General features: G+C 35.5%; 1 protein-coding gene across 4 annotated transcripts in view; it reads right to left on the reverse strand.

Annotated features, from left to right (window-relative positions):
• RFX6 (regulatory factor X6) overlaps nucleotides 1-25,974 on the reverse strand; it is a 120,624-nt gene that overhangs the window by 21,120 nt on the left and 73,530 nt on the right. For all 4 annotated transcript variants that reach the window (XM_081529570.1, XM_081529568.1, XM_081529567.1 and 1 more), the window contains 4 exons: nucleotides 24,557-24,618; nucleotides 12,257-12,334; nucleotides 10,910-10,937; nucleotides 1,116-1,223 (listed from right to left, as the gene is read on the reverse strand). In XM_081529570.1, the coding sequence (XP_081385696.1) occupies nucleotides 1,116-1,223; nucleotides 10,910-10,937; nucleotides 12,257-12,334; nucleotides 24,557-24,618 (276 nt within the window). The remainder of the gene's footprint in view (nucleotides 1-1,115; nucleotides 1,224-10,909; nucleotides 10,938-12,256; nucleotides 12,335-24,556; nucleotides 24,619-25,974) is intronic.

Genomic DNA, 25,974 nt, shown 5'->3' on the forward strand with positions numbered 1-25,974 from the left:
GTCACATGTTAACATGTACTGGAGGTGTCTCCAATCTGAAGTCATAACATCATATTATTTCCATAAGGTTAAAAAATGATGTGATGACCTTGAGAAATGTGATGGGAGAGGAGAACAGTAGGAAGTGGACATGCTTCAGGAGGCTTGCCTGGATCTGAGAACTACCTTCAATATTTTGCCTGTTCCTAACTGGGAGAATAAGTCTGTCGTTACAAATTAGAATGAAGTTACTGTGTATCTCTACTTATCTATGAATAGACCTTTTTAACAGCATGTCATTTTTATTTCCAGTTTCTACAAATGCCCATTACTAAATACAGCTGGACATTGTTAATCATATTCATCTGCCCTTGCATCTTAAAAATATGAACTGACTTAAATATACTGTGAAAGATATTTTCTCTAATGCTAATAGAAAGTGAACTTTAGTTGAAAAGAATGCAGAAATCTTTATGCTCTGATATAATAATGGATCCGCTATTAGTCAGCCAGCAGATACCCAGCAAATGCCTCTAGAAGTTTAGAAATAGAGGAGCATTTAGCTTTAGACTTTAATACATAAGCATGGAAATTTATTTTATAAACTGAATTTCAGGAAACTGTTTCTTCTTTAACTTTCAAAAATTTTGCAACAGGGCACAAAGTTTTATAATTGAGAAGAATCTTTGGAGTCTTTGAGTATGGTCCTCCCATTCACCTAGGTATCTCCCCCTCAGTGATAGGAACAAATTCCATCCTAGAGAAGTGGTTGATGACTAATTACTGAAATAAAATGGTGCTAATAGAAAATATAACACTTAAGATGAAAGAAATTGCATATGATAGGCACATTCTAGGATTTTCTTCCTTGATACAGAGTTTTAAATAAAAAATAAACTTTAGTCTTTTGAGGTTTATTTTACCACCTTCTGATAATGTACTATCAGGGAGATGGTAAATAATTAATTGGAAAGTCCTGAATTGATGTTAGTTAACATTTGTCCCTCCTATAAATCAGTCAATTATGTTTGATTATGCAGATTTCTGTTTCCCACGAGTGCCATGAGATTCCCAGCAAATTGAGATATGGAACCAACATATCAGAAAATCAATAGAGAAGTATCTTTAATTGATACCTTGTCCTTAGAAAGGCATCCTTGGTACACAAGGTGTTGAGCGCTGGGGAATTCTGGAAGAAGTGTTCCAGTTTTTGAGCTAAGCGAATATTTACGAGTGAAGCCACCCTATAATTTAAAAAAATGAAAAGAAATCATTATCAACTATTTGATAATGACATACAATTCTACAACATACAATTCTAACAATATAGAAACCTACAAAATTTCATTCTTCTTTATCTTTCAAACCATAACAAGTTAGAAGGTTTGTATAAACTGTTTATTAGATCAAATACCTGGATAAACTAGACATTTCAGCAGAATTACTGCTGCCAAATCATACATATTTTCATAGTTGGGGGATTTTTCTTCTACTTCGGATTTTAGTTTTAAACACTTTCAGTTTTCACAACTTTTAAAAATTTTAGTTCACAAGTTGACATTTGTTAATGACATGTTTTAAAAGAGCTACTTTTAGACTACTGAAACTACTTTAATATGAAAGGGTTAGAAATTGCCAAATTCACTTATGAATTACCAAATCATTTGTGGATTAAATAAATGAGATGGTAAGAAGTTTAATTTATTACGCCTCAGAGATAATCAGTGGTAAAATTGTGATTGAAGCCTAACTCTTCAGATTCCCAAACTAGTACTCAGGATTTTCCCATCTCAACCTCCCTCCCTCTGCCAAATTCAGGTACTCATTCTCTTTTGAATCTTTTGGAAAGCACCCTTCAAATGTTGGAGAAGGAAATAGCAACCTACTCCAGTATTCTTGCCTGGAAAATCCCATGAACAGAGGAGCCTGGAGGGCTATAGTCCAAAGGGTTGCAAAGAGTCAGACACGGCTGAGTCACTAAGCACCCCTCTGGTAGTTTTCAGAAAATCAGAAAAAGTGACAAATAAGTAACATATAATACTGCAATTCTGGTGTACCTACAAGAAACCCACACATCGAGAGTGAGAATGCATATTCATGACTGAACCAGAGCCTTAGCAAAGGCTTCCCGGATGGCTCAGTGTTAAAGAATCTGCCTTTAGCACTGTTAGGAGATGTAGGAGACGCAGGTTGGATCCCTGGGTTGGGAAGATGCCCTGGTGGAGGAAATGGCAACCCACGTCAGTATTCTTGCCTAAGAAATCCCATGGACAGAAGAGCCTGGCGGGCTACAGTCCATGGGGTTGCAAAGAGTCAGATGACTGAACGTGCACGCACATACTCCTAGGTCACAACTGATTGTTGGTTTTGTTTGTGGAGAATGACTACGTATATACATTGATGAATTACAAAACCTGATGTTGAATGAAACCAGAAAGTCATAGAAAAAGCGAATCCATTTTTATGTAGGGCAAATAATAAATAATGCATTGGTGATAACAAATTGGACAATATAAACAATATATAATATTTACTATTTTAATCATTTTTAAATATAGAGTTCAGTGGTACTAAGTACATTCCTAATGTTGTGTAATCATCACTACATTGTTTAATATTGATGGTATACATTCGTAAGTGATAAATTTTAATGAATGACAAAGGAGTAATTAACACCAAATTCTGTGAGCAGTAATGTAGGGTAGGGACAGGAAGTGATTGTGGTGGGGGCACAAAGAGGACTTTTCTCTTTTAAACAATGAGGTAGGTCATGAGTTTTTATCTTATGCTTATTTTTAAAGCTCCGTGTGTGTGTGCATGTGTTACAATAATACAGTTGCCAATAAAAATGTTAGAGTGCTATGGAAACACATATTAAGGAACAGAGTATATGTCTTTTAACTCTTATTTAAAACTCTCATGTTGATAAATAATAGTTTTGTGATAGAAGCTAGAAACACATACGGAACATCAACAGGGGAAAGTGTGCCTAAAGAAAAAAATTCAAACATTAAATTTGTCTGGATATGTTAACAAATGTGTACAAAGCTGGTATAAATCAAATGATAATATTCTGTCTAGAACCTATAACCTGTTAACAAATGTGTACAAAGCTGGTATAAATCAAATGATAATATTCTATCTAGAACCTATAACACAAAAAGAGATTGATAAACTGAAAAATTAGAAGATGATCATTTTAATTCCCCTAGTAGATTTTCTATTTTAATTGCACTAAATGAGGTGCCAAATCTTAGACCAGCTATGGATGTCTGTTTCTTTTTCTTTTTTCTCTCAACTGATGACTTCACTACTCTTGGTTGAATGATTAGGAATCTTATTTCTAAAAGAAAACAAGAAGGAACCTACAGAAAAGAAACAATATGATTAGAAGCAAGAGGGTCTGATTTATGAGGAAAGATTAAAGGATTTAAGCTGCACAGTTTGGTTAAGTGATGACTAAAAGAGAACATGATAACAGTCTACAAATATTTGAAAAGCATATACCAAGGAGGGAGGATTTGCTGTTTATCTTGGTACAAAGTTGTTAAACTGGTCATGAAAGGTTGATATTAAGGAGAAGGAAACTCAGGCTATCAGAGAAACTTCCTGGTTGAAATATATGAAATCAAGGGACTATTCCCTAGGAAATAATGGCAACTTCATTACTAGACCCACTGAAAACAAAATTGGACCCACTCTGGAAGATTCACAGGAAAAGTTTTCTTCGACCAGGACAAAGTATTAAAACTAGGTTTCATTTGTTTGTTTATTCCTGGCAATTAAAGGGTTCTGAGATTTTCTCTTAAGATATTTTTGAAATGTGAACCACTATATTTATGAATAAAACACTTTAAACAATCAAAATTCATACTGCTGGCTGATAATGATTCTTAATTTCCTCTGCATGTTTTGTTTTGCTTTTGTTGCTATTGATTTTGTTCACTTTTATATTATGAGCTATTTACAACTTAAAAGAAGGTATATATAAAAAGTAATAAATACTTGTACTTACCATCTTGAGACATCAGACATTTGAAATACTAAAGTGGCCTCTGTCACCCTCTCTAATTTCATTTCCATCCTCCTCATAAGGAGTAATAAATGTTCTGGGTTGGGTTTATATCATTACTATTCCAATTTTTAAAAATTTACCTCATATGTAAATGCTTTTAAACAACATATACTATTTCTTTAAAACTGGTACCATATAGTATGTATTTTTCTACATTCAATAAGCTATTTTCACACAACTTTAAGTATTCGAGATGAACCTAATTGGATTCTTAAGGCTATAGTTCACTCATTTCCAAAGCAGTGTGATATTTTCTTAAATATATAAAATTTTATTTTCCCATTATATCATAATAGAATTTTATTTTTTGGTATTCTGAAATTATAAACAATACTGCAATGGACATCCTCATACATGCCTTCTTGTGCACAGTATGAAGGTTTCTCTAGGAAGGCAATCACAATGTTTTATTAGGTATTGCCCCTTCTACCATTTAGAAAAGCTTCTTAGTGCCCATTCTTAACAAGACTATATTTTAATACTTTTAATTGCTGCTAGTTCAGTAATAGTAAAATGATTACTCATTAAGGTTTTAATGCTCATTTTCCTGATTTAAAAACAGATATATTTATTGGCAGGGTGGTATTAAAAATATTTATTGACTACATATCATGGAACCTGATCAATCAGAACAGGCACCATGAGCACCAACACTATATATTAGTCATTCATTTTCATCTTGGGTGAATTGCCTGTTCATATACTTTACTATATTTTTTTTGGGTTGGCTTTTTATTGGGCTTCTCTGGTGGCTCAGACAATTTTTATTATTGAGTTGAACATACTCTAAAACAGTGCCATCTGATAGAACTTTCTGTGATTTTGAAAATGTTCTATTATCTGCTCTGTTCAAATACAATATTCACTAGCCAGCACTTGAAATGTAAATAATGTGACAGAGAAACTGAATATTTTATTTTATGTAATTGTCACTTGTGGCTAGTGGCTGCCATACTGCACAGCATAGTATTTGTAGATATTAATCCTCTATCACTTATATATGATATACATATCCAGTTTTATGTTATACATTTTACATAGTTGAAACCACATAAACATATATTTGTTTTTGCATCCTGTTTTTCTTCCTAACACTTCATGTCATTAAAAGAGTCTTTAACAAATGATATGATATTCAGTCCTGTAAAAGTCTTAAAAATTATGCAACCATTTTTATTATTAGTCATTTAGACTGATATGTCTTATACCATAGTCAATAACAATTTTGTACATAATATTTTGTTTGCATTCTCTATTATTTCTTTATGTGAGATTCATACAAAAGTGAAATTAGTGGGAGAAAGAATATGAACACTTTTAAGATTTGAACATGGATCTTGCAATGATTTTCCAGAAAATTTGCTCTGTCTTCACCAGCAGGATATGAAAGAGCTTATCTCACCATACTTTCACCAGCTAAATAAGAATTTTTTATATTTGATAATTTTATTATTTAAAATGTTAATTTTATTTGGTAGATCATTTTCATGCATTCATTGGCCTTTGCTTCTTCATGTGTTTTGTCTATTCATGTCTTTTTTGAAAACTGTTATTGAAGCCCTCCTATTTTTTAAATAAATTGACAGGATTTCTTCATGTAGTAGAGATATTATCCTATTGTCATATTTGCTTGTGACAATGGAATAATATCTTCTCACTGTTGTTTCTTTTGACTTCAGATTTTGTATATGATGCTTTGATTTAAAGAATTTTTCAATTTCATGTTTTTATTTTTTCCCTTTGAAATTTCTTAAATTGTTTTCATGCTTAGAAAGTTATTCCCCCTTCAGAAATGAGGTAGATATGTTTCCTTCTAATTATTATTTTTGTATTTAATAACTTATATGAACTTCATAAAGATACGAGCTTTAGAAATTTTTTTTTTCCCCAAAATAGACCATTTTTCTAACATCATGCCCTGAAGAATTTTATTTATTTATTTGGTACTCTCTATTCTTCCATAAAGGAATTATGACAATTCATTGAAAAATACTTCTTCCTTCATTGAGAATAATGTGTCCTTGATCACACCCTAAATTATTACGTACACTTGGGCCATTTTTCAGGTATCTAATCTCTGCTGTAGATTTGTTCTACCTACATTTGAGTTAGTATAATAGTGTCATAATATTTTGATGTCTGCCAGAACAAGTCTCCTTTGATTATTCTTCTTTATACTTCTCTCAACTATTACTTTCTATATATCCTTTGTGCATGCATGCCATGCTCAGTCACTGAGTCATGTCCTACTCTTTGCAACCACATGGACTATAGTCCACCAGGCTCCTCTGTCCATGGAATTTTCCAGGCAAGAACACTGCAGTGAGTTGCCATTTCCTACTCCCAGGAATATTCCTCATCCAGGGATCGAACTCATGTCTCTTGTGTCTCCTGCATTGGCAGGTGGATTCTTTACCACTGAGCAACATGGGAAGTCCCATATATCTTTTTAGATCAACTTAATTTCCAAAAATAACTGCCCATTCAAATTTTTAAATAGAGTATCAAATGTCTAAATTTAAGGAAGAATTTAGTCATGTTCGATTCTTTGCAACCCCATGGACTATACAGTCCATAGAATTCTCCAGGCCAGAATGCTGGAGTGGGTAGCCTTTCCCTTCTCCAGGAGATCTTCCCAACCCAAGGATTGAACCCAGGTCTCCCGCATTGCAGGCGGATTCCTTACCAGCTGAGCCACAAGAATTGACACAGAGTAGTCATTCCCTTTTTCAGAGGATCTTCCCGACCCAGGGATTGAACCAGGGTCTCCTGCTTTGCAGGCAGATTCTCTACAATCTGAACCACCAGGGATGCCTTCTCTTATGATTACTCCCAAATATTTTGCATTTCTGCTGTTTCCTGAAATTTACATTTTACAATGTTCTACTTTTCCTGTCTTCCACAGAGACTGTTACCACCTCTCTCAATAGAGAATCTGTGAGAAAAGTAAGTTCCAATAGAAAAGAATTTGAATGACCATTTTCTTAGTTCTCCCAAGGAAAGCACTTGGCTAGTACAATTCCAGATGCATAAAACAGCTCATTCCCTACATACAATGGATGCCTTGGGGTATTAAGACTACCTTCTCTCTGGAAATCCTGACTGAGAAGAGCTGGGACTTCAAAGTTCTTCAGACTTCTACTACCCCCTACCAAGATTTCACTCACAGAAAATGACCTGACTGCTGATAACCTCAGAGAGAAAATCAAAACCACCAAACTATCTCAATTTCCTGCCACAAAATCCACAAACCCACTTCATCTGACCTAACCCATTCCTCTTTCCAGTTTTAATGAAATAAATATCCTTCTCTCTAGGGCCACTTCCTCCACTCCAATGCTCTTCCTTTCCCATCTCTTCAGTGACCCTGTACTCTCAACTCTCTTTCACATCTTCAGTCGCTACTCTTTACTGACTGTTTTACCAACATTAGAACCATAGTTTAATCTTCCTTCTGAACTAATTGTCAAGCCCACCCCTAACCTGACTAAGTTTTCTACATTGAATTCCACTGCCCACTCATTTCACAAATCAATCAAACTCTAGCTCTCTCACAAATCAGTCAAACCCTAGCACTGAAAATGCTCTCCTGCAGTTATTAATTATCTCTACTTATTCCATAGACCTTTTCCAATCTGTATCTTGATGACCCTTTAGCACCATTTGATAGTAGCAACCATTCCCTTCTGTTGGAAGCACTCTTTTCTCCTGGCTTCTGTGCCACTCTGTTCTCCTTTCTCTTCGCTCTCTGGTTTCTCCTCTTGTTCTTTTTTCCTACTTTTCACAACTCTTTTTCATAATGTTTTTTCTTCTCATTTATTTTCTCCTTAGATGTGTTTACCCTTTACCACAACTTCAATCACCATCAAACTAAATACCTAAATCCTCTCATCCAGTCATATATATCCAACTGCTCACTTCAAGTATACACTGGATATTTTATAAACACATCAAATATTTGTTGTTGTTCAGCCACTAAGTCGTGTCCGGGTCTTTGCAACCCTGCAGACTGCAGCAAATCAGACTTTCCTGTCCTTCACTATCTCTCAGAGTTGGCTCAGACTTATGTTTGTTGAGTTGGTGATGCTATACAACCATCTCATCCTCTGTCACCCCCTCCTCCTCTCACCCTCAATCTTTCTCAGGATCAGGGTCTTTTCCTTGGTGGCTTCCCTGGTGGCTCAGACAGTAAAGAATCTGCTTGCAATGCAGGAGACTTGGGTTCAATCCCTGGGTTGAGAAGATCGCCTGGAGAAGGGAATCGCTACCCACTCCAGTATTCTTGCCTGGAGAATTCCATGGACAGAGGAGCCTGGCGGGCTACAGTCCATGGGGTCGCAAAGAGTCGGACATGATATCAAATATAGCAAGTTCCAAACTGAGCCCTTCATCTTTCTATTCTTTCTCCTTGCTTCTCTTCCAGTGTTTCCTGGCTGAAATCAGTCATTTCTCTCCATCCTTTGGGCTTTTATCTTTATTTGGATATTTTCTTATCCAGACTATCCATGTATCTATAGCACGGTGCTCCTTTTGTTTGCCTTCCTGTTTGCTGGTGTTTAATATTTGGCAACATCAGAGACATTTTTGGTTTTCACAGTGAGGTGGAAGGAGAGCTATTGGATTCTGATGGATAGAAACCAGAGACTCTGTGATGTTGAAATATCCTACAAATGCACAGGACATCTCCCACCACACAGAATTATCTGGCCTAAAATGTCAGTGGTCCCAAGGCTGAGAAATCCTAATCTGTGCTGTTCCATCTGTCTTGACCACTCTTCTCCTCTTCCTTCTCCTCCAAAATCCTACTTATCTCAGTTCTATCTTTAAATGTTACTTCCTGTGGGAAATGTCCTTAATCACTTATACTAGGTTGACCTTCAAGACACTCTTTATAATTAGTTATAATTACTTGCTCAAGGTACGTTTGTCTGCTACACTATATAGGATCAAACTTATCCATTCACAATTTTGTTCTCTCATACCTGTAATACCACATATCTATCAATTAACATTTCAACCATGGGTTTAAAAAATAGAATTTTATTTTAAATTTTTAAGAAAACAAATACATCTCAGTTTCCTTAGCTGTAAATTGGCAATATTATTGCCTGTTTTCCCTACCTCACCATTCTTAATGCTCAAATGACCTGAAAGATATGAAGATTTGCACTGAAAGTCTCACATCCTGAGCAAACTGATGGTTGGTCACTCCAAATACAAAACAACTTTTAAAAATTTCAACTTTGTTAAACAAGTATCTTATCATAATTTTTAAAAAGTATTTAGACCCTGATGCTGGGAAAGATTGAGGGCAAGAGGAGAAGAGGGCAACAGAGGATGAGATGGTTGGATGGCATCACTGACTCAATAAACATGAGTTTGAGCAAGCTCCAGGAGTTAGTGAGGGACAGGGAAGCCTGGCATTCTGCAGTCCATGGGGTCACAAAAAGTGAGGCATGACTTAGTGACTGAACAACAAAAAGAGTATTTTTGAGCCTTTAGAAAGCCCTTAACTGTGTTCATTTATATAATAATCACAATAATTATACTCTATTATTGCTTCAGGTAGCTTTAGAAAAATAGGCTGTATAGCCTAATCGAAAAATTATTTTTACTTTATTAATAAAATCTGTACCTGAGTTTTTATTGTACTCTGCTAAAGAGGAAGAAGTAGACATGAGAAAAATTTTTCTTTTACTCGATAAAGTGAGGCTTGCCACCTGCATGCTGTACCAGCTAATGGACTGATGGTACCATCAGCTCTTCAAAACAGTAGAAGGAACACCCGAGAGAAATGATTTAAACTCCCTATTGACATAAACTTCAGTCAACTGAAGTGTATTTCTAAGTCAATATTTTTGCACTTTCACAACTGTTTATCTAATAAAGAGCTATTATTTCATTGATAAAAAAAGCAATCTGGAGGATTTTATTATGTAATTAGCCATTAACTGTATTAAAAGCACTTGTGGGAAGAAATTGGTCATTTCAGAAGATTGGAGGTTTTTATATTATTTCTTAATATGTTTGCATCATTTCACCAAACTAATGGAGTTACAATTTACCTTAGGTCCAGATGTACCACAGAACACATTGTCAGGGGCCCAGGGTTCTGTGGCACCTCCTTTAATGATTAGTTAACTTGAGGATAATGAAGACCTGATCATGTGCCTAATTAGCCATGCAGTCTCTAATGGTAGTTTAACTCATTTAGATAAAGTCAGTTTGTTGATCTGTTCTTTGGTTGGGAGTGAGAGGGGGAGGGGAGTCTACAAAGTGTGTGTTGTGTGAGAAAGTGTGTGCTGTGTGTATGGTGGGCCCTTTCTCCTTGGCTCCCACCTCTGCCACACCCCACCTTCACCCCCAGTGCAGAAGAGAGCAGCAGACTCACACACACACACACACACACACACACACACACACACACACAGTAAAACATCACAGCATAACATTCGGGTTCTTGACGACTATTAAAGGTTTTGTCTAAATAGGTATATATACTCCAAACACCAATTTTTTCCATATCCTCAGCTTTAGGTTATTTTAAATTTAAATAAAAATTTCTTGGATCAATGGTGGTCTTTTAAGAAATACTCTTTCAAGTATCCAATATTAGGTGAGAATAATTGAAAAACTCCCCCTGTGAGGTTAATTGGAGGTTCAGTAGGTCCATGTAAAGAATCATTAGTTGCCCCAAATCTAATTTAACTCTGTTTGAAGTGCTCAGCCATTCAAGGGACTCTTAATAACTAACATTTATTTCTACATTTGCCAATAAGTAGATGAATAACCCTATTGTTAAGCTTGCAATACATGTTATAACTGATATACAATAAAAATGAAAGTAATTCTTACCTCATTCTTCAGCTTGCTTCCAGAAAACCTTAAAAATCAGAACATTTTTCAGTAATTAAAAATACATATACAGTTAAAGCTATCAAAGAAATGCAGAGGACCTACAAAAGTAGTAATCTTATACCATGACTAGTGAAATAAATCTAGAGAAATGTGTTTGATTTTCAAAGGGACCCAAGCCTCTAAGAGAAAGTAGAATAAAGGGTATTGAGCAGAGTCAGGTAAGAATTGAGACAATGGAGGGAGACAATATTAAGTATTTGTGTGTTCTAGCCTGTATTTTCACTTCACAGCAAGCAGTGGTTAATAAGCTATCATTATGTTCTCTGTAATATCTGAGTTCATCTTAGTATGACTCGGTGACTAAAGTTATTTGTTTTTCCACAAGATACCTTACTTTTAAAAATAAATCATTCTTTCCGGCTCTGCAGAACACCATTCCAGGTTCAATGCATGAGACAAATGCTCAGGGCTGGGGCAATGGGATGACCCAGAGGGATGGGATGGGGAGGGAGGTGGGAGGGGGGTTCAGGATGGGAACACATGTAAACCCAGGGCTGATTCATGTCAATGTATGGCAAAAACCACTACAATATTGTAAAGTAATTAGCCCCCAACTAAAATAAATAAATTTATTAAAAAATAAATAAATAAATAAATCATTCTTTTGAGCATTAAGAGCAGTTCTTGGTAAATCATAACATAAAGAAATTTCGGATGCAGATTTTATCATTTGGAGTTCTAATATTTTAAAAAATAATAATTGTATATTATCACTGGTTTCATTGGATGCCACTTGACTTGTCAATAACATCCTCCTGATAGTTGATGGCAGATTAGAGCAACATGTTCTTTATATTCATTTGTACTTTTTCCCTCACAGAGACTCAGTAGCTGAGGTCAATAGCTTTATCATACTAAAGTAAGCTGGTATATCAGAGCAAATGTGACTGGAGATGAATAAGCTTTTTATTCTTGTAAGATACTGGCCAAAGCATCTTTAAAGCAAGTTATCTCATAGGAAAAAAATACATTTTCTGCCTTATTTTATTGAATCTAGCTTGAAAACCAATTTAGCCTTATAAGCAAATATTAATTTAAAAGCAGTTCTGCTTCCCTGGTTTCTCTTTTACATCTCTCTGGGACACCTAGCTCACCATTAATTTCTCATTAATGATTGCAAATTATATAAATTGCCAAGTCATTGTAAGTGTCCATACAAAGTTAAAATTAAGGTCTGATGCTTAAAGGAAAACATTTCAATAAGCAAAATTAGTAAGTCATTTTATTCGATATATATTATTAAAGACATTCAGAGAACTTGTCTTGAAGATAGCAGGACTCTACCTTGTCAGGCCTTTTCCAGAATAAACGGAGTGGTAATATGCACTGCTCTCTTTGATGCCAATCCCATAATAATGATACCTAGAACAAGAACCACTCTGTGTTAATATGGTTTTTTGAAGTGGAAAAGTAAAGTAGAATTGAAGTGAATCACAGGTAAGAACTGCAATCCCTTGATCATGATCTTCCTTTCCTGACTTTTTTCAAGTAACATCTTAATGTGTTTAATCCTTCTTTAACAGTAACTAACCCTACTTATGTCATATTTCTGGCTCTAAGCTTGAAAAAGAAGGAAATCACCTATTGCCAATCCCCCCTAAACCTCTAAAAAATTAGGTTTAAAAAGCCAGAAAAAGAAAAAAAAATGTAATTGTAGACATTTAACTGTAGGCACTTAAATCTGTAAATGTAGACACTGGTTCTAAGTATATCCAGTGTATCTATCTACAAATTGGTTGGTTCAATTTGAATGTGGTCAATTGAAATAGAAAATGGTGGGTCTTCTTCGTAGTACATCTACTGAATGGAGAAGAGTGTGACATTACGCGTGGGGAAGACGATGATGTCATGTATAGGAATATATACAAAGCATATGACCCTTTAAAAGTTATTTTCCTCAGGAGGAGTGAAAAGCCCAATTCACTGTCATTTTGCTTCAAGTTTTTGTGCAGCAATGGGGAGAAAACAACTATGTGATGAATCAGTGGAAATATGAAACATGGAATGTAACAGCGTGACAAACGATTTGTTTTCAATGTATCTGTGGAAACTGAGACACAGGCAAATGTAGCATCCCATGGGATCTCGGGTTGTACCTCATTCTCCTCAACTGCAGAATCCTGACTTACTTCACACTCAAGTACAAATGCTACACATGTGAACCGAACACCAGTCAGACAGTGGTATTTAGTGAGGGTGGCCAAAGTCTGCTAATTTCTGCCTTCACTTTCCCTTCCTTTCTCTGCCTACCACGCAGCACCATTAAGTATTTGGTTATCTACCATTTCAATTTGCATTTATCTAAATCAGGGATGGAATGAAGTAAAAGAATAAGGGGGTTTTCAGCAGACTTCAGTGTAATCATATTTAAAAATTCATTTCTTAGCATCACCATCTCAGTTTAAAGTGGAGAAGACAATGGAGGATCTATGCTTTAAGGCCCCTTTGCTGACCTCAATAATAAGGAAAGGACTTGGCAAAGCAACTCTAACTCTAAATGTTTTCAAGTCTCAGGACAAGAGTACAAATGGAGGCCCACAGGCCTTATAACTAATCACTTAAAATACATAAGTTGAGTGAACACATTGTGAAACAAAATGTCCCTGTCTTCCTGTCTTGACAGTATACCGCCATAATGATCTGGCAGGTAGGTCTGAACTTAGAATGCCTAGACTCCTAAAGTTCCATGAGGAAACGTGGTGGTGTGAGAAGACCCATCCCCACCTCTCTTCTCTCCCCACCCCTGCTCCTCTGTTCACTGTGAGGGGCTGCTTGAGACCACTCCAGCCTCCACATCCAAGATCCACCCTCACACACACCTGAACAGCTGCCCCCGAGCCACCCAGCAAGTCTATCTCTCTTGAGGATGGATGAGGGAAAAGGCCTACATAGGCCCAGGAGGCAAGCCTGAGGCTGTTTGGAGTTCTTGGGCCCCATGGACTTAAATGTGGGCTGGAAGGGGCATGTGGTCTCCAGGTGGGCACATCCATATGGGCTGTGGACTCCTTGTCTCCTGAAGAAACCAGCTGAAAGAGGGCAGGAACAGAGCCCTCTGCAAGTGTGAGTACCAGAGATGGCTTCTCACCCATTAGGTTTTAAGGGCAGTATAGTTATAGAGAAGTTGCCTCTAATGACACTGGGCCATTTGAGATGGAAAAGAAAGAGTTTCTAAATATGAAAAATGTACATAATTATAATAAGAAATGCTTCAGAAAGAGCTGTTCTATTTGATCAAGGTAGTGAAGATATTTTATGAGTGTAGCAGACTGGGAATAAGTTTTCAAGCCTTCAGTTTTAGCAGAAAAACAAAAGTAGTCTGTTAACCTAAAGAGAATAAGCACCACTTTTACAGTAAGAAAATAACCCTCTGGTAGATAAGGGAAAAGAACCTCTATGGTATATTGGGACAAAGAGAGAAATGAAGGAAATACAAAACTTAAGCAAACTCCAAAATTTGAGTTTATTTGTCTCTAATTAGAAGCTAAAAGAAGAAAACTATTTAAATCATACATAAAGACATTACCAAAAGCAGCTATAGTAGTAGAAAATGATAAGGTAAATACCTAAAAACCATAACAAATGGACATATTTAGATGACATTTGGCCAAGCATATTAGGATTAGTTAGTGAACATAAGTCTGAAATAATTATAACTATTTTTCTTTTGTTAGGTTTTAGAACTAAGATACCAAAAGAAAATGACTTTGTATTGGGTTAAATAAAGCAAGAGATGCCTGAGAACAAGAGAAACTATTATAGTGAAAAGAAACTGCAGTTTCATGATCTTTTGCAAAGCTTGCTCTTTGCTCTATAGATGCCACAGTTCAAATAACTTCATTAACACAGCATTGTAAATCAATTATACTCCAATTAAAAATGAATTGATAAAAACATCATTGTAGCCACTGTCTGAAGCAATACATGGTAAGCATTGCTTTAAAAGCTGATTGATCTTCCAGGTGGTGCTAGTGGTAAAAAACCCGCCTGTCAAAGCAGGAGACTAAAAGACACGGGTTCAGTCCCTAGGTTGGGAAGATCCCCTGAAGAAGGGCACAGCAACCCACTATAGTTAGCATTCTTGCTTAGAGAATCCCATGGACGGGGAATCTGGCATGCTACAGTCCATAGCGTCACAAAAAGTCAGACGTGATGGAAGCCACTTAGCACTCAGCACTCATTCTTTTATATAATTTGACCTTCTTGTTTCTCATCTATAATCTTTTTTTCAACAGGTAAGTAATATTACACCATGATGAAATGATTTGCCATGTAAACTGAGAAGAAACTACATTGCCTTCACGTGTGGTAGACAAAATTTGTAAGACAAATCAAAGGGATAACCATGAGTTCAACAAATATTAGATGGCACACTGTATCCGGACCACTGTGTGAGCTGTCAATACAATGATTAAAAACCCAACATGGATAATCAACCAGGAACCTATACGTTTCTGAATTTCACCCTGGTTCATGGCTTCTTGAGCCAGACTGCCTGCCAGTCACACAACAGCGACCACAATGAAAAACCCTTAGGAAAACTTCACTTTCATTTAAAAGTATCATTTGATGATCGCTTTTTGTAAAAATTGCAACATCCTTTAGGACCCCCCAAAATAGTGAGTAACATGGATTTGTATTCTTTTTTTTTACTTTGGATTTTTAAGGAAAGAATATTTTTATTACACAATTCATTTGTTCCTTATTTTTATCAAACAGCTATTATTTTGCTCCCTCCTTTCTCATCATTAAGGCAGAATATCTTTAAAAATGGGTTTCCCTGGTTGCTCAGATGGTAAAGAATCCACCTGCAATGCGGGAGACCTGGGTTCGATCCCTGGGTCAGGAAGATCCCCTGGAGGAGGGCATGGCAACTCACTCCAGTATTCTTGCCTGGAGAATCCCCATGGACAGAGGAGCCTGGCGCACTACAGTCCATGGGGTCGCAAAGAGTCAGACACAACTGAGCAACTAAGCACACACACATCTTTAAAAATAGAAGTATTTAATACCTCCACCTCCACTGAGAATCAAGATGTTATAGCTAAAGAAAAATCTTTTAAGTAATGTATTTTATTCATAGGTCACATGTAAATGATACCATCAACCAGATACACATTGACACCTGAAGAAAGTAACTTGGTCAGCAATTTTCCACTCTACACGGGAGAAGCAGCCAGCCCCTTTCTCATTAGCAATGTCTCATAACTGAGACAGGTTGGTGTACTTGGGCATGTTACACGAGCACAACCTTATAAATATGCTGGCCAACAAGGAACTAGTGAAAGAGTGAACACTCTTTCTTTCAGACATGTATCCAAGGCTTACTGTGTGCTAGGAGCTAAGGATTCAAAAAGAGACTGCTGAGGGTTTCTGCCCTGGGGGAGTGGGTAGTCTTGTGGGGTGGTGGGGGAAGCATGCAAAGAAAGAACTGCAATACCAAATTAACATGTGTTAAAGCTGAAGCAGGTGATAGTCAATACTAGTATAAATAGTTACCACTTATTGAGCAACTATTACATGTAAAGAACTTTACCTATACTTCACCTCAAAATTCCACAGCAGCCTGCAAGTAAAGTACTATCTCCATTTCAAAGCAAAGTTCAAAAAGGTTATGTGATTTTTTTGAACAAGTTGTGTGAAAGGTTATGAGTTTGAAGAAAAAATTCAAACCCGAAGTTCCACAGAGTACTCTCTGTGAGACCATGTTACCTCCATACTCAAGATACAAAATTACACTGCATCTTAATTTAATTTATAATTAGAAATTCTTAGATGAAATATAGTTCAAACATGCTTGAACTCAGCAGACACATTCTCCAACTTCAGCATTAATCATTAAGAATTGATAGCTAACTTGAATCATTAAGAATAATACCATTGGTCTGAATGTCTCATATTTGAAATTCTATGTGTAAACAAATATACCCTTTAGAATATAAGCTCCCTATAAAGGGAAATTAATAAATGTTTGTTGAATAAATAAATTCATCACATGAAAAGTTAAAAATAACAATGTGTCATAAAGAAAATGTTATAAACAAGAATTTGTTAATAAAGGGCATGCATATAGTAGTATACACTTAAACATAGCACAATTTAAAATTTCAGAGATTTAAAAATCTCTTGTCTAATGTGATGTGAGGAAATTGACTAATTCCTTTAACTCTACCACAAGTACTGAATAATTTAGTACTTGTGAATAATAATAAGCTATTATATTTATTGAATATATAGTTTATATATAAAGTAAAGTAAAATAAATATTACTTTACTTGCAGGCTGCTGTGGAAATTTGAGGTGAAGTATACATAAAGTTCTTTACATGTAATAGTTGCTTAATAAGTGGTAACTATTTATACTGAATAATAATAAAGAGAATTTATCTCTTTCTGAGTTACTTGCTCTCCATAAATAATGCATGCTTTCCTCCCTTAGTGCCTTTATTTTGTTGAGCTCTTCTTTGGGAATGCCTTTCTTCCTACATGTCCTCATTTGTTATCCATGATTCAAGGCATAGCTTCAACACATGAAGTTTTGCCTGGTATCTTGGGTAAAATTAATTTCTCTGTCCTTCGAACTTTTGGTCAGTTATCCCATGTAGCTTTGTATCTCGTACTATTGGTATGTGCATACACAGCTTATCTCCCCTACTAGGTAATAAGATTTAGAGGAAGGGAAATGTATCTTTTCCTTCATTGTATTCCCCCTTAGAAATTAATGTAAAGAAAAATCATCATTTATTGGACCAGTCAATGTGTTCTGCTAGAAATCTAGAAACTGATAAAATACACATTTTCTTAAAGTCAATAGTTTTCAATAATTGCTTTCTAAGACTGCCTTTTCAGGTTACTGGTAAAACATTGGAGTTGAACAAAAGTTGTATACCTGAACAATGTATATAAAGGACATGGCAGTCAGTGTATTTAGGTGAAAAAACTAGAAATTGCTAGAAATATAAATCTCAATATTTTGCAATGACCATTGTAATGCTTTAGCACACTTCATATCCAGTTTCTTCTAGTACCAGTAAAATAATCTTTCCCCTTTAATCTTCCTTTTAGTCTAACTAGGAACATGTTATCACCTAAGTGATGATTTAGTGTCTTTGAGAGAGATAATTGAGCAGCTCTCTGTCTTCCTAACAGCTATGAAGATAAAACTCATAAAACAGGGGAGAGTAATTTCAAACAAAGTATATGTGAATTTTTTTCATCTAACTTGCAACATTTTATATCATTATTTGTTGTTAAAATATTACCCTAAAATAAATCTTGCTAGAAAATATTTGCCAGAAATATTCTAGCATAATAAGAATATAAACAGGTAAATGTTGAATAAAAAAGTGAGGTTTGCCTCACTATGGGATAAATAGTTTTTTTAGTTTATATACCAATAGACAATGCCTATCCTGTAGGTTACTCTATTTCCAAACATTTCACCGTTCTTTCTCCCTATATGATTTTAATCTATTTTTATCCTAAAAGATATATAACTGCTTAAGAATCCTGGGTATGATTACCTAATTTAGCTAATAAAACATTTGCATAATACAAGTAGTCCTTGTGTTTATCTAACAAAATTGTGTTCATTCATTAGCATCAATTGTCCTTTGCCTTATATCAGGTGATACACATCATTTACATTTTAGGAATGAAGAAAAATTATTCATTAATTTTTATGTCCACATTTTAAAGTGAGTGTGTTATATTTTAATAGGACAAATGAAATTATTGCTCCTCTTTTTAGTACTAAAATATTTACCTGTGTCTAATACTTTCCTTCATTTGATGATCAATTTATACATACACCTATATGTCTTCTTTTCCATTTCGTCATTATATAGAATTCCTGAAACATATGTTCCCACTGAGCTAGTAGCCCTGATGTTAGTTTACATTAGACAAATGATAACTGATAAGGAAATGATGGGATTAAGCTGTTCAGGGCCTTGCAATAATTTACTATGATAAGAGCAGCTGCCATATCAGTTTTATTAACCCACTAAATCACTACTAATAAATAAGATAATAGCTTTTATCTGTCATGTCTGAAAACCGAGATTTGACTGATCAAAGTCTACAAGAAATTAAAATGTAACTTCAAATCAAACAGTTTACTGTGTGCATGAAGTCTTATGAAATCTATTCAGTGGGCTCCCCTGTCTTTTCCCTTATCCTGCTGAGCGGTTTTGAGCAAGGGTGGCACACATACTCTTTTGCTAATCATTGTATCTTTAGAGCTTAGTCAACACCAGGACACACAGTAAAATGTTTACTGAATACATGAATATTAATAGTGAAAGTGTTTTGACAGTATGTACCCTATCTTACTATTGTCTAAAACTCTTTAGCACCATGCTTTGTACATCAATAAAAATCCATAATATATTACATTCAAAATAATACATTCATGATATAAAATAGGCAGGAATTACTTTTCACTAAACACTCTTTGTACCTATAGAATTTTGATCCATTTCTATTTATGCAAAATCTAAATTTAAAATTTTTTCACAGGAAAAAAAAATCAAAGTATATTATTGACATTGGTGGTGAATCAAAGAGAAGAGAGAAAAAAACCTCAAAAGCAAAGTCAGTTTTTATATTGGTATTGAGAACGTGCAGAAACTGCCATTGGGATTGTTGGTTTCCTTGGCAGGGAGGGGATGGTGAGAGTGAATGGAAGGATGGAGGACTGTGTTTATTATTTACTTATAAATAAATTAATACTAAATTTATTAATATATTAGAAATAATTTAATAGATATTTAGTGACAGTACATTCTGCTGCTGCTGCTAAGTCACTTCAGTCGTGTCCGACTCTGTGCGATCCCAGAGAGGGCAGCCCACCAGGCTCCCCGTCCCTGGGATTCTCCAGGCAAGAACACTGGAGTGGGTTGCCATTTCCTTCTCCAGTGCATGAAAGGGAAAAGTGAAAGTGAAGTCGCTCAGTCGTGTCCGACTCCTAGCGACCCCATGGACTGCAGCCTACCAGGCTCCTCCATCCATGGGATTTTCCAGGCAAGAGTACTGGAGTGGGTTGCCATTGCCTTCTCCGGATAGTACATTCTGGGCACTATAATAAAAATGAAAACAAAAGTTTTCCAAAATTATTAGTAAAATTGAGAGAAATTATAAATCTTGTTTCTCCATAACATGCTCACTTCTTCATTTATATTTATTTCATCAATTTTTCACATTTCCAAACACATGGAACTATTTTTCATAAAATGCAAATTTTTGAAATATTAAACAGCCAGTAGAAATGATGATTGTGAAGATAATATGCCAACATAGAGAAATTTTGGGCAAAAATTCAAAGCAGAACATAAAACTGCTACAAATTTGCTTTTATAAAGACAAAAATATCTCTAAATCAATATAAAATAATTTTAAATGCCTTATGATTGATGCTTGAGAAAGTTTGTTAGCTCTTTGAAGAAGAGTCTAATATATTAACAAACATTTACAACTGCTATATCAGAAAAAATAAATAAAATGTATACCTTAAAAACTCAAAAGTTCAATTAAACAACTTTTTGATATGACATATTGGAAAGAAGAAATTTTATCAGCTGTTAAAGCACAAACTTTAGAGTCAAATAAACCTTGATTTAAATGCCAACATTGTTATTTTATAGTATCTGTATGGCCTTGGGCAAGTCAGTGATCTTTGAACTGCAGTTTCCTCCTTTGTAAAACACAGTAATTCCAATCTTGTATTGTCATCGTAAAGATTAGAGAGTGAGTGTGTATGTGTACGTGTGTGTAGTGCTCGATAAGTAATAACTTTTAACTGCATTGCTGAATTTTGGATGTACTGTGAATAATATATTTAATTTAATATTACTATTAATAATAATTTCTTTACTATTAAGGATAGAGAGGTTGAAAGCATATTCATGTCTCCATTCATTTCTATACTTTTTTCATTTAGTTCTCACACCAAATCTAATAGCTAATGGCATAGCCAATTTCTTGATGAAAAGCTGAACAACTCACCCAGTTATATGTGGGAATATGGGATTAAAGCTCAGATTTGTTCAACTTTAAACCTCATACTCCTAACCACTAGGTGACTCTACCTTTTGATATATTATCTTCTAAAATTACAAAAAAGTCTAAGAGTATTTCTTGGAAATGAAGAAAGTCGGGAAAATCATCTCACTAAGAATAATTACATCAAAATGTGAACAATGACAAAATACGCGAACTCTACAGCTTACCATATCTTTCAACATACTTAGCTGATACATACAAAAAAATTTCCCCATGATATCAAAATACCCAAAGTATAATATGCAAGTTATAAAAAACAAATGGCGTATCAGCAAAGTAGGAACAAATTCAAATTGTTAATGCTATGCTCTTGGGCATCAGCTGTTAGATACCAAACAAACTCCCTGAAGTCACTACATATTGTTACAACATAAACCTACACGCTGGAGCCTCACTGTCACAATAGACAAGGTTAATGATTCATCTCTAATCCTAAAGGCTCCTTCTAGGATTAATTGACTTTCTCTGCAGCTTGCCTGCTTGTCCTCTTGTAGACCCTGTGAAGAGGATTTCTCTGCTTTGCTTAGCCTCTTTTTCCACTGTCTATTTATCTCAAATACTATTTAATCTTTTATCTCCCTACACAGTTCAGCAGGAATCAAGTTCAGTAGAAATTAGCCAGTTAAACTGATTCAACTTTGAAAAAAAGCTGATTTGGTTAGAAGGAATGAGCCAATTTTGTCTTTTTCAATCTGGCATTTCATTTCTCAGGTCACAATACTATTAACATTAACAGGAATCAATGAAATAGATATTAATCGATAACCTATTATATTGTTTTTGTTTTGTTTTGTTGTTAAGTTGTGTCCAACTCTTCTGCTACCCCTTGAACTGTAGCCCACCAGACTCCTCTGTCCATGAGATTTCCCAGGAAAGAATACTCAAGTGGGTCACCATTTCCTTCTCTGAGGGGTCTTCCCAACCCAGGGATCGAACCCACATCTCCTGCAGTGGCTAGTGGATTCTTTACCACTGATCCACCAGGGAAGTCTTGGGCTTCCCTTGTGGCTCAGCTGGTAAGGAATCTCCCCGCAATGCGGAAGATCTGGGTTCAATCCCTGGCTTGGGAAGATCCCCTGGAGAAGGAGAACACTACCAATTCCAGTATTCTGGCCTGGAGGATTTCATGGACTGTATAGTCCATGGTGTTGCAAAGAGTCAGACACGACTGAGCAACTTTCACTTTCACCAGGGGGCGTCCAATCTATTATATAGCAGACCACAGAAAGAATACAAGCGTGGGTGAGACAAAGTCTCTATCCTCAAAACATTATCTTTTGAGAGGAGGAGATAAGTTAATTTCCTACTAGGATAGGTATCAAAAACTGCTATGAGGGTACAAAGAAAAAGCCTACAAAACATCAAGAGGCAAAGAAAAGATTCAAAAGAAGAGGAAGTTCAGGAGACATTCTTTTAAATGGATAGGGTTTCAACTCCCTTCTAGGGAAAAGCAGATCTTCCATGGAGGAAGACAGCATGAACAAAACAGTGGCAGCTGAGAGGGTAGCAAAGGGAACTAACTGATCAATAAATTGGTGAGAGCATAGGCTGCATGCTGAAAAGTGAGGCGCAGATAATAAGGTAAGAAAATGGTTTGGCACTAAATCGTAATGGACCTTTAATGTCAAGGTTAGAAAAGTTTGTCATGAGCAGGTGAAAGTATCTGAGGATGACAGAGAAAAGATTGAATCTGGACTTCACAAGGTCAAGATGAGAACTGTATTGAACAGACTAGAAAGACAGGGTCAAGGTCAGGTTTTGAAAGTATGAATGCAGAGAGACACAGATTCAAGAGAATTCATAATAAAATAGGATCTATTTTTTTGGCAAATGACTAAGGCTGAACTAGCCAATAGAAGAGCCACAAATCACATGCATATATTGAGCCATCTGAAATGTGACTAGTCTGAATTGCTATGTAGTGTAGCTATAAAATACACATGGGATCTCAAACACTGGTAGGAAAGAAAGAATGTAAAATATCTCATCAATAATTTTATTTTTTATATGGTCAAATTATCATGTTTTGGATATGTTGGCTTAAATACATTAAAATCAATCTCATCTGTCTCATCTTACTTTTTTAATGTGGCTACTAGAAAATTTTGAATTAAATATGTGGTTGTATTATATTTTTTTTGCACAATGCTGGACTAGATGTTAGGGCAGAAAGAGACACTGGACAAACTGGAAAATAAGCAGCAGAAGAGGGAAAAAGACTTGATAGTGGTGTGACAGAAAAGCCATAGGGGAAGCTTTATGCATTTATTTATTTTAAGAGGACATTATCAGTGGATTCAAACTCTAGACAGGTGCCTAGGAAGATCAGTAACAGTAAAAATGAGCCATTGAGTTTTTGCCCAGGTAAAGAAATGGATGAGACAGAGGTATGTAATCAGTGGTAAGGTAAGTGAACAGATAGCTACTCTCAAGAAATAGCAAAGAGAAGAAAAATAACAGCAATATTAAAGAGTATAGCAGGTTTGAGATAATTTTATTTTTATCAACACAGAAGAGATCTGAATATGTTTGTAGACATCAGGAAAGGAAAAACTAAAAAGATGGTGGACAAAAGAAATAATGGATGAACAGGAACCTGTAACTGAAGGTTCCGCAGAGATTATCACCAAGAGATAAGTAAAAGCTAATGTTATCAGCAGAGAGAAAACATGACTGTTTATTTTATATTTATATTTCCATTGAGTCATTTGTGCCTGTCATTTGTCTTGAATGGAAAAGAGGGTGATATAAAGAAATTATTACCTGGGAAAGAAAACCAGAGGAAGAACCTGGACCGTTCAATCCCTCCCTCCCCTTCCTGCTCTTTGGAAGTGTGTGGATTCCACCCAGTCACTTAGGTGTCCATTTGCATTTCCTTTTCATGATGCTGGTACCTTCAGCCGTGGCTTTAAGGTTATAAAAATGATTCGTTTAGATTATTCCACCAGAGGACTTCCCTGGTGGCTCAATGGTATAGAGTCCGCCTGCCAATGCAGGAGACACAAGTTTGATTCCTGGTCTGGGAAGATCCCACATGACTTGGAGCAACAGCCTGTGCACTGCAACTATTGAGTCTGTGCTTAAGAGCCCGGGAACCACAACTACTGAAGCCTGTGCACCCTAGAGCCTGTGCTCTGCAGCAAGTGAACCCACCACAACAAGAGGCCTGTGCACCACAACTAGAGAGTAGCCCCCATTCGCTGAAGCTAGAGAAAAGCCCGAGCAGCAACAAAGATCCTGTACAGCCAAAAATAAATAAATAATCTAAGATAAAATAAAAAAGATTATTTCACCAGAAAAAAAATGATCTTTTCTGTAAATTTAGCTTTTTAAACATTTTTCTAAAATCCATTTATTTTTTTCTTTTTAGATCTTAATAGTTAGTAAAGCAGTTCTCTGCTTTATCAAGAAGAGAACACCTAGTTCTATTCACCGATAAAGACAATCCTTGTTTCACACTGTATTAGTCCTCATGTATAAGGTACCACGTGTGCAGATCTGAAATGTGCTCATTCATGTGCCTTACTTTGAATGGCCTCTTGTTCCAAGCCTCCGAGTCGTCAAGAGGGGAAATTTTTGACGAATTGTCTGAAAGAAAGTCAATTACTTTAGTTTTCAGAAGGTTCTATTGCAAGCCTCTCATGATCAATTAATTCTAGAAAATAAATGTTGAGCTTTGAGTAAATATTCAGTCTGGAAAAAATAATGTCATACACATATTGATACATTATGACACATCTGCACAGGGAAAGAGGTATTTTTTTTGATGATATTGTTCCATTGCCCTTTTCTCAATTTCCAACGCAGATTATACCAATATGTGCTCTTGCTTGATGTTACTACTAGATCAATTATTACTTTATTTATATAGTTTTTGGGAAGATTTGGGTTTCTTTATAGTAATTCTTTGCAGAGATTTACCCAAATTAAATATCTATCTCCAGCTCTGAAAGGACATGGAAACTTTGTCTTACCAGATCTCCACAGCAGTGTTTTAAATTTTTTCTTTTCTGTGGTTTCAAATTTCAGTGTTTTAAATTCTTTTCTCTAAACTGGCTAAAAATTAGCACTTGAGTAACAAACAAAAATCTCTTCTGCATAAAACAGCGGTTTTAACCTGAATCTTAGGAGATTCAGACATGATCTTCTAAAGACTCCATGGCAAACTTTATGCATTAATATGCGTCAATTTCTTGAGGACTGGTTCTGTAGTTTTTATCATATTCTCAGTGTTTCATGGCTCCCCAAACAGTTAAGAATTACTATCATAAGGAGGCCTAGTAAAATATTACAGCTAAAATGGATGTTAGAAGCCATCTTATGCAACCTCCTCATTTTATAGAATGAGTGAACTGAATTTTGAGGAGGTTAAGTGCTCTTCAGGTCTCCCAACAAATTAGAGTCTAGGCTGGAAGCAAAATTACTGGATTACCATGTGCTTATCACACTATGTGCTGTAAACAGATAAGTTTTCAAAATAAATTAATAAATTATTTTATTAAAAAAAAACAAAACGAGAAGCCAGACCATAGTCATCATTATTTTCTAATACAGTGAGTCCCTCTACAGGTTAGAATTTGGATTTCAGTTGATAAGAGATGTAATAGTTGAGATCTAAACTCCCAATTTTTCTGGGATATCTGAGATTTTAAGACAACAGAGCAGGACAAGAATCTCAAAAAACAAGACTTTCTCAAGAGATAGATACTGTTTCCCAGTTCTTAAAATGAGACCCATGTATGTAAATACAGTAGCGTTCAGTTATAGAGATTCCCATCCTAACCACACAGGTTCAGGAAAAAGGAATGTTTTTTAAAGGAGAGAAATTTAACCAATTCCATCACAACATCTTGGGAGTTTGGGGTGTAACTATACTTCAGAGCAAATGGAGAATTAAGAGAAATGTTTATGAAATAGAATAAGTGCAATCACCAATTATATTGA

Source organism: Giraffa tippelskirchi, chromosome 9 (assembly GCF_054371585.1).
Source record: "Giraffa tippelskirchi isolate mGirTip1 chromosome 9, T2T-mGirTip1v1.2.pri, whole genome shotgun sequence".
NCBI lineage: Eukaryota > Metazoa > Chordata > Mammalia > Artiodactyla > Giraffidae > Giraffa > Giraffa tippelskirchi.